This window comes from Poecilia latipinna, unplaced genomic scaffold (assembly GCF_001443285.1).
Source record: "Poecilia latipinna isolate Pla-1442-1.1 unplaced genomic scaffold, P_latipinna-1.0 Scaffold5474, whole genome shotgun sequence".
NCBI lineage: Eukaryota > Metazoa > Chordata > Actinopteri > Cyprinodontiformes > Poeciliidae > Poecilia > Poecilia latipinna.
Window position 1 is genome coordinate 966 of NW_015118090.1, and position 9,648 is coordinate 10,613.

Consider the following 9,648-nt stretch of genomic DNA (forward strand, 5'->3'; position numbering starts at 1 on the left):
CTGTTTATTCCGTTGTTAAGGGTGAAAAAAAAAATTTCTTGACGCCTTGGCTCAACTTTCTGAGAGGGAGAGAAAAAAAGCGGAGATAAGTCAACAGGTGATGTCCTCCCTCCGTTTTCCTGAAATAAAAATCAACAAGCGACGTGACGAGCCTAACGCAGGACTTTCTCGCCGACTCGTGTGGTCCGTGTGACAAGACTGCATGACGGCGGAGCCTTTTTGTAGCCTTTTCCTCCTCCTCTTTTGCTCCCATTCCTGCCCTCCTTTTCCATCCTTGTCTCCTCTTCTTCCCTCGTTATCCTCTCCCTCCCTCCTCCTTCCTCGGTGATTCACCGGGGTTGACGCACCACTTGACAGAGCCGCTCAACCACCGGACTTGTCACAACTCATTCCTGCCTCTCATCCGCTCGTCATCCCGGCGAACACAACCTGACTGCGGCCGTTTGATCTGTTAATCCGCGGCGCTTTAACGAGGAGACGAATCCGCCTGGATCAGCTGACCGGGAGGCCAGGAGGACCAGGCAAACCCGACAGTGCAGGAAATAAGTCATTACTGCAATGCCCTCTCTAAATTATATGTAGAGTGGTTCTCGTGTGGATTTCATTTCACCAAAAATTTTGGGGGCAAATGCCATTTATTTATTTATTTATTTATTTATTTATTTATTTATTAAGATGGCAATAAAAATTGTTTTAAAATACCCAGTGAGTGAAATCGTGTTACAACAAAATAACTGAAATTACTATAAAATAAATTCGTCTACTTTTTAAAGTTGATGAGAGATTAACTATTAAATAAATAAGTGTTGAAACTATCCTCGAGGTATTTGCCCTTCAGTTTTAAATTCACATTTAAATTAATAAAACCCCTGAACGATGTCAACAAGTCTTTCATCTCTCTCCTTTCTAATTGTTTTTATTTCTTCCTTTATTATTATTTTTTTTTCTTTTTAAATCTTCATTTGGTTTTGCTGTTGCCTCAAAAATCCCACGTTAGAATCCCTTGAATCTCTCCTGTGCGTGCTTTTTCTCCAGCTTGTATTATTTCCACGCTCTAAAATAAGTGGGGGTATTTTTTAATCCAATTCACCTAAACATTTTAGGTTAATTAACGTGCTAATGTAAATTATCATTAGGTGTGAGTTCATGTGTCGTCAGAGGTCTATTGACTGCTTGGGATTACACCAAACAAACCTCACCATGCAACGACGTGGCAGCCAAATAGACGTTTCGTTTAAGAAAAAGCAAATAAACTACGGCGACCTTAACATGTAGAGAATAAAGCTGTAAAAGATTTAGAAAAATAAAAATAAATAAAAATGCATACTTAAATCATTGCCGCAGCTCTTAAACATAGTAGGCTATTGTTATTATTTTTTATTATTTTTTAAATAGCCATTTCATTCACGTTTAGAGAATTATATCTGCCTATATATATTTTCGCTTTCGTGCAAATAATCCCCACAGACTTTTTTTTGGTAAAAATCCTCCTTAATCAAGCCGAGATCCAAATATCCGTAAAAGTCAAGCGGTGAATGAGTTTGAATAAAGTGGCCTACTTATTTGAGCTGACAGTCGAGATCCTCAGGGCTGGATTATTCGGAGCAAAGAGGAGACCTGGGACTCAATTCTTGTTTTTTATGGAACAGGAGATTTATTTGGGAGAGCGCAGCACTGAAAGTATAATCTTACTTGACAGAGTGGGAGCCTTAAATGGGTTATGATTTAAGACAGGCCTTCAGGCCCTCTATTCAGCATGTTCTATTTGGTTGGTTAGTTTACTGCCTGTGTTTAGTTTTTTCACTTTTTTTATCGCATTCTTCTATGTGTTTAATGAAGACAGAATATAAAATAAAACTCCACTGGCCACACAGTTGTTCTTTCTCAGCAGGTTAATCTTGTCAAGACCTTGAAGAACACTGTTCTGTTCTTAAACTTATAAAAATGATATTGTGTATTTATTTATGCAACGAGTTAGGACATGTACGTTTGATTCTGAATAATAATAATATAAGTTAAAACTAGTCGCGCCTTTTCGCACTTAGCATTTAAAGCTCTTTTGGGTCAGAGTATGCAGTTTGGGAATAGACGTAGTTCTTATCAGAATCACTCTGCGCCCTCCTGTGGCAGTTGTTTGTTACTGCAGTCAGTTATGATCTGCGCAAACTCCCTTCCGTCTTATTGTTGTCAAATTTGAGTAAGCCAGTAATTTACCTACAATATATAGTTGCTTTTAATACATTTCATTACACGTTTTTTAATACATACATAAACCAATATTTTTTCTTTTTACTTAGCCGGACGTAGATACAAATACCGCTTGCTACTTCCTGTGACGTAGCGCTAGCTCCTGATGCTACACGCGGGAAACAGAGGCTCGTCAGTGAATGTAAGGTTTCACGTTTTCATACGGTACTTTCTGTTTTAGATAGAATTAGAGTCAGTGGGTATTATGAGGCAGCGGAGATTGCAAAGCGCTCCTGAGGTTCATTTCGAGTGATTTTATTTGACGTTTAAACCTTTTAAATTGTGATTTGTTTTCCTCATGCCGGCCTTGCTCTGTCCGGGCGCTTGATTAAACGTTCGATGTGTCTCTGCTGGGCGGTGTTGTAGCGCGTGTCGTTTACTTCTTTTAAGATTGCTGGAGCCTATCAAGCACTTTAACACAAAAGAAGTGCACCTCATGTATTTTCAGCTAGCTTAGCTGCTATTCTGCTCCTGGAAAATACACAACTGTGCTCCATTTCACTACAGTGAAATTACATACTCCTCCTTTATATTAACAGTAATTACAGTGGTACTACACCGCCGTTTGTTAGTTTACAAGCTAACTTAAAACTTTCGAGTCATTTGTAATAAATATATCTTGACGTCTTCTGACTTGAGTTTTGAAGTAGCACATGTGCTTTCCATAATCCCTGTGGATGTGTGTGTCTGATCCAGTTCTTGGTCTCTCTGTAGAGCATCAGTCATCGCCTGCACCAACATGGGGGACATGCTAGAGTTCAACGAGATCTATCAGGAGGTCAAAGGCTCATGGGTACGTAACAGCACCATCTTTTTACTATATGACCCACCCAGTTAAAACAACCTAATTTTGTTTTTAACCTGTTTAGACCGAAGCTTATAGTGCCTTTCAAAAGGATTCACACCCCTCATTATTTGTCATAAATACATATACCTTTTTTGCCAGCTAATGTTGTTTTTAAAAGTGCAGTATGAATAAATTTGATAACTTTTATCTGCTTTCTTTTTGAGTATTATGAAAAGGGTAACCCAGATCTGCGTTGTGTTCCTGCAGAATGACGGACGGCTGCGTTTCAGCAAACAGAACGTGGTTTATAAGAGCAACAAGACTGGGAAGGTGGACAACATCCCGGCCGGAGAGCTCAACCAGGCGCAGTGGAGGCGCGTGTGTTTAGGCCACGGCATCAAACTCGGCACCAGCACGGGGCACATCTACAAATATGACGGCTTCAGGGACACGGTAAGCTCTGCTTCTGTGTCTATTTAGCTAATCATTCCCAAATGACTCGGTCCGATGGAGTTCTTGCTTCTCCAGATTAAATATTGCTGGGAAATAAAAATGTTCCTCAGAACGATTGGGCTTTTCCTCCTGACAAAGCTTTCGTTTTAAAGTGTCTTCTGATAAACAGCTACCCTTCTTTCCCTGTTGTTTCCTACAGAAAAACTCCAGTGCGCTTGGTGTGAAAAGGGCTGCCATTTGGCTGGCTATAAGTGCATGTGGGTTTCTGTCAGAGTCCTGTGAATCAGTCGGTTCCTCTCCTCAAACCTATAATGGGATTAATGAGGGAAACCAGCGCCAGCATGCATGTTTCATAAACAGTGCAATCATCGACTCTTCTGGGTCGGTGTTTATGTCAATTCACTGGAGCAATTAAGCTCACAAAACAAGATGGTTAGGGAAAAAAAATCATTGTTCTTTTGTCTCTCACATTGTTTTTAACGCTCTTTTCTCGGAGCGTATGGAGAACGTCAGGATGCAACTGTAACACAGGGATGAGGGTGTGGGTACAACCTGCAGGCTGCGACTGTCTCCTGGGGTTAATCAGCATATTTTTGGTGGAAGATAGATCCTCTGGTTCTGGAGGAAAAGCCGTGATGTCATTGTTTATTATCCCACAGTTAGTGTCGGTAATCGAGAATTGGCGAGAGATTTAGCTGCTGGCGTGCGGAGCAGACAGTTTGATTTATCCGTCCCTGTGAAATGTCCTGAGGAAGATGGCGAATCTCTGCCAGAGAGTCTGTCGAATCGCCGAGCTGCGATCGTCTTCGGGAGGCTGACGGCTCCTGCGATACTTCTGCTCAGGCTTAGCAGTGAAACCTCTTCGGTTCTCGTTCTGTTTGTGCCCAATTGCATATTTCCATCGTAACAGTACGTAGCTTATTTTTTGGCAGAGCTGTCTGATATTAAAACAATGATGGTGATTTTGCAATAAACACATTTTCCTCTGTTTCCTCATCATGGTGTTCTCAGTCGTTTTCCATCAGGTTTAGCACTTTGGTATGAAATTTATATCAAGTGAGGACATCAGGATAGTAAAAGTCAAAGTATGAAGTTATTGTAAAGCTTGAGTTAAAAAATACACTAGTAAATAAATCCTCCAATTTCTTGCAGTTTCGTCTCAAAGTCCTCTTCATCAAAGCTCACAATCATCTATCATCAATATCTTCTTCAAACACTGTAACCATAACAGCTGTAATTTGTTGTATGTACAAAATCCTCATCTACAGTGTTTAAAGTCCAGTGTAAAATATGAACATGTCAGAGGTCACTGCAATACACACTTCTAAATGGATACGAATCTGCAGCATGCGTGTAAATGTCTTTCAAAAATGTCCTTCATGCGAGACGGTCTCACATCTACCAGATTGGCCGTCGTAGTTCAAATGTTTTTGTGAACACTGGAGGATACATTGTTTTTTATTCCTGTCACTTCTCTTATGTTGTTCGGTTTATCTTCTTCATTGTTTGGTACCAGGAGTGGATCAAAAGTAAAAGCAAAAATAGAGCTACAGTCCAAAAAAAACACCTTTTTAGAAATGTTATTGATTAGAATCACTATAAGAGATTCGAAGAAAGTCTTTGAAACCCAAAACACAGAGGATGTAGCGATGTTGTGTAAGTGAATGTTTATATCTGTGATGGAAATGAGATGTGTGTTGGTTCGTATTAAACTGGCTTCGGCAAAACAACTCCCGATTTTACGTACGCTTCTATTTACAAATAGTACAAACAGTTCTTTAATCCAGATCAACAAACATCCTTATGACCTTTAGTGTTCACACACACACACACACACACACACACACACGCATGCGCACACACAGGCTCTAATTGGCTCTAATATCTCCATGGACAGGCAGATACCCAGGTGCGTAAATTAGCTGATTCCTCTCTACGCACACTTGCTCGCCACAATCACTTCCACATGTGTTTGTACTGCTGGGATTGTGTGTGTGTGTTTCAGTGACCATGTGTTTGTCGCTGTGTGTGCGTCCTCTCCAGTTGTAAGCGGGCCTGCAGGATAAATAAACGAGCTGATTGTCGGAGGACAGACGAGGCGGATGGATTACATTCATCTCCTGTGTTCCCTGGCGGCACAGTCCCAATCACATTGTGATTAATTATCCACCGTTCCTGCTTCCTTCTGGGCTGCGTTGTAATGGGCTCTGACTCGTTCACCATGAAGTCTGTCAGGACTTCTCCGTCTACCGTTTACGCCTCTCATCTTTCTGTTTCTTTGCTGTTTTATTTTTTCCTTCTGCAGGACTTTGAGAAGCTGTCAGAGTTTTTCAAGTTGAACTACAAGGTGGAGTTGTCGGAGAAGGACATGTCTGTGAAGGGCTGGAACTGGGGGACGGCCAAGTTCTCAGGTAAACAAGCCGGCATGGAGTCACTGAAGGCAAACACACTTTGTTTCTACACAGTCCTTAAACATCTGGAGACCCAGAAAACTAGAATATGGTTTGACCCGTCAAACTTTATTCTCTTTTCCGTCATATAAAAGATTAGAGGGCTCTTTTATTCTGCCTTAGATTATGTTTGTTGTATTTGCCACAACAAGGCTTTTGAGTTGCAGACAAAATCTACAGAAAAATGCAGATTCATTAAAAATCCGAAAGTTTAATCTCTTTTGGTCTTTACATATGCGCTTATATCAGCGTGTCAAAAATAGACCTGTGGTTCGTTAACTAGACAAAAGTAAAGGCCAGACAAAGCAAAGATATTGTGGATAATAAAATCAATAATTTTTTTTCAACAAGTGTCCAGAAATATCTAGAAATTTGAGTCTGGGGAAGCATGGAAATGTCAAATGTAATCCAGCATCTCCTGGATGTTTGTGATTATTCAAAGTTGAAAGAGACTCGCTCTTTTCCCAGGACCGCTGCTGTCGTTCGATATCAACGACAACACGGCATTCGAGATCCCTCTGTCCAACGTTTCCCAGTGCGCCACTGGGAAGAACGAAGTCACACTGGAGTTCCACCAGAACGACGACACCGAGGTTTCTCTCATGGAGGTCCGGTTCTACGTCCCGCCCAGTCAGACCGACGAACGACAAGACCCTGTGGAGGTGATGCCTGATCATTTCCGTGTTTTAGCAGTTATTGAAAAGCGGTTCTGGGAACTGATTTGGCTTTATTAGCGTTGATGGTAACGTTGAATGGCTTGCGTGTTTTGTTTCCTCTAGGCGTTCGCCCAGAACGTTTTGTCGAAGGCTGATGTCATTCAGGCCACAGGAGACGCTGTTTGTATCTTCAAGGAGCTTCAGTGTCTGACACCCAGAGGAAGGTAGGAGAACAACAAAACCATCACTTCAGATTCCCACATGGTGATTAAAAACGTATCAAATCTGCTTTTACCATAACTATGAATATTTGTCCTCCTATTCTCTAAAGGATAAACCTGGTTTATTCTGAACAAAAGCAATCATTTGATTTATATTTGATTTCCCACTTGATTTTAACATTTCACCAATCAAGTATTTTCACCGACTGATGCATTTCTCAAGCTCTAAATGAATAACATTTTTGTTATTTTCTAGTTCTTATTTTTCCAAATGGATGACACAGACTATCTTGTTTGTATGTTTTCCTAATAAATCTTCTTTTTTTGGTTTAAAAGTGAACAAAAAACAAAGACGTGCCACAGGATACAGCCTTTAAAGCAACAAAGAAAACATGCCAATAAACAGAATAAAAAATTACTTTTAAAATGTGTTTTTTAATTTGTCTGTCGTTTCTCTTTCGGCCTGTTCTTACAGATATGATATTCGGATCTATCCGACATTCCTCCACTTGCACGGCAAAACGTTCGACTACAAGATTCCCTACACCACCGTGCTGCGACTCTTCCTGCTGCCTCACAAGGATCAGCGGCAGATGTTCTTTGTGGTGAGTGAACGTCTCTTCCTCCTTTCCAGGTTTCCAGTTTTTCTGTCCTGGAGTTTCACTTCACTCTGATGTTTCTCACCTTCCCTGTTTTTTTTTGTTTTTAGATCAGTCTGGATCCTCCCATCAAGCAGGGTCAGACCCGTTATCACTTCCTCATTCTGCTTTTTTCCAAGGAAGAGGACATCAACCTAACCCTCAATATGAGCGAGTGAGTACGTTAGGAGAAGGCTGATTTTTATTGCCACAACCCTGAAGATGGGTCATTAAAGCAACACTGAAAGGCAATAAAATGGGCTTTTCAAAGTTTTTTTTAATTTATTTTTTTTTTTTTTTATAAATGAATGAAAAGTGTGCTATTTACACTTTTATTTAAATATATAACATAAAAGGTTTTCACCATTTTTAAGATATTTTTTAATGTTACTGTTAAAAACATACGTTATTAAAACATTGCTTATTTTATTTTTATGAATAAAATGTTTATTTTCTGTTTACACCTTTGTAGGATTTAGGTTTGTAAAAGAGTCACTTTGTAGATTTTTATCTGGATAAAAAAACAACTTTTTGGTTGAAACATGAAAAAATGGCTGTGGAAACGTTTTTCAAGGCATTCTTTACTGCCTTCATGCTTTCCACCAGGTGGCGCCAAAGCTTTGTAGGAGCTATTTTATGGTTTTTAGAGCTTTTTTTATGCTGCTGTTTCTGGTAAAGCCGAAACGGCTTTACCAGTGTGATAACCTCTTTAATTTTCTTCTCAGAAATCCCATCAAATGTTTTCATTCAGACATTTTTATTTTTTTCCTGTCAACTCTACCACAGGGAGGATGTGGAAAAACGCTTTGAGGGCAAACTCAGTAAAAACATGTCTGGCTCTCTTTATGAGATGGTCAGCAGGGTGATGAAGGCCCTGGTCAACCGCAAAATCACTGTGCCTGGAAACTTCCAAGGGTAGGATGCATCTCCAGCACGCTTTTTGAAAGTTTTTATTTCACAATAAATAAATCCTAGTAAGATCTTCTTCTCCTCCTCCTCCACAGCCACTCTGGCGCTCAGTGCATCACCTGCTCCTACAAGGCGTCTTCAGGCCTCCTCTATCCTCTGGAGAGGGGCTTCATCTACGTCCACAAGCCCCCGGTTCACCTGCGCTTTGAGGAAATCTCCTGCGTCAACTTCGCCAGAGGCACCACCACGACGCGGTCCTTCGACTTTGAGATCGAGACCAAGCAAGGAAACCAGTACACGTTCAGCAGCATCGAGAGGTGAGGCCGCCTCGTTCACACGCAGAGCCGTCGCTGTGTTTCAGGTTTCAGCTACGTGGAAAGACGACGGCTGCGCTGGAGAAGAAGAGGAAGAGGCTTTAGTGTTTATTAAAAGGCTTTCTATGTTATCAGATTGACTGCAGTATACAGACTCAAAAGCCCTTTTGCTGAAATAACAAAACACTCAGAGCTGTAATGAAGCCAAAACTGTACAAAAAATAAAAACATTTTGCAGATGAGATGGAAAAAAAAAAAAAGTCTTTGTCTGTAAAAATGTTAAAGCTTCACCACTTTCAAACTCTTCAATTTTAGTCAAAAAACATTTTAAATTTCTAATTTAACAAAAGAATTATCAGCAGTTTATTATGTATTCCTAATATTAATTTATTGGTTTCCATGGTGCAAAATCTGGACTTCCTGTTTATTTCCTGTGAAGCGACATCACCTTCCAGTGCAGTCGTTCTCCTCGTTGTCTTTTTAATTTCTCTTTTTCAAGTATTGATTTTTATTACACCCAAATTATTCTCCTTGTCTTTTTTTTTTCTTTGTAGGGAGGAATATGGCAAACTGTTTGACTTTGTTAATGCCAAGAAGCTCAACATCAAGAACAGAGGCTTCAAAGAGGTAATTTATGAGCAAATTAACCCGTCCTAGTTTGTACAATTAAAACGTTAGAGCAGTTTCCCTTTACAGATATTGATTCATGTCACCCTTCTCCTGTGTGTCTGTGTCTGTACCTCCTGTAGAAGAAGGTGGGTATGGTTGCGGGCGCCTCGTGTGGCTGAAGGAACCCGGGTTGATTGGTGTGGAGTGATTTCTGATTGCATGGTGTGCCGCTGATGGATCCAAGCAGTTTCTGGAGGGATAATCTTGTCAGATTACTTGATGAATCTCAAATGAACTATTGCTAATCATGAGCCGTGTGGATTGGAGGAGTGTGTGTGTGTGTGTGTGTGTGTGTGTGTGTGTG

At 40.4% G+C, this 9,648-nt stretch overlaps 1 protein-coding gene across 3 annotated transcripts; it reads left to right on the forward strand.

Moving 5' to 3' along the window:
• Positions 1-373: 373 nt before the first annotated feature.
• On the forward strand, positions 374-9,639 carry LOC106943560 (FACT complex subunit SSRP1-like). 3 transcript variants are annotated; one of them, XM_015026868.1, is made up of 11 exons: positions 374-574; positions 2,962-3,040; positions 3,302-3,487; positions 5,793-5,898; positions 6,406-6,599; positions 6,717-6,817; positions 7,290-7,419; positions 7,524-7,627; positions 8,239-8,367; positions 8,457-8,678; positions 9,230-9,639. In XM_015026868.1, the coding sequence occupies exons 2-11, from the start codon at positions 2,987-2,989 to the stop codon at positions 9,330-9,332; spliced, it is 1,329 nt and encodes a 442-aa protein (XP_014882354.1). In that variant the 5' UTR covers positions 374-574; positions 2,962-2,986; the 3' UTR covers positions 9,333-9,639. The 3 variants fall into 3 exon arrangements, with proteins under 3 accessions (XP_014882354.1, XP_014882352.1, XP_014882353.1); XM_015026866.1 differs by lacking the exon at positions 374-574 and adding an exon at positions 2,298-2,389 and having other exon boundaries at positions 9,230-9,638; XM_015026867.1 differs by lacking the exon at positions 374-574 and having other exon boundaries at positions 2,944-3,040.
• Positions 9,640-9,648: the final 9 nt, after the last annotated feature.

Bases quoted from the DNA above. Each gene is read 5' to 3' on its own strand.
- LOC106943560 (XM_015026868.1), top strand. From the start codon at position 2,987: ATGGGGGACATGCTAGAGTTCAACGAGATCTATCAGGAGGTCAAAGGC. The intron at 3,041-3,301 runs GTACGTAACAGC...GTGTTCCTGCAG, and splicing joins AGGAGGTCAAAGGCTCATGG to AATGACGGACGGCTGCGTTT. The intron at 7,628-8,238 runs GTGAGTACGTTA...ACTCTACCACAG, and splicing joins CTAACCCTCAATATGAGCGA to GGAGGATGTGGAAAAACGCT.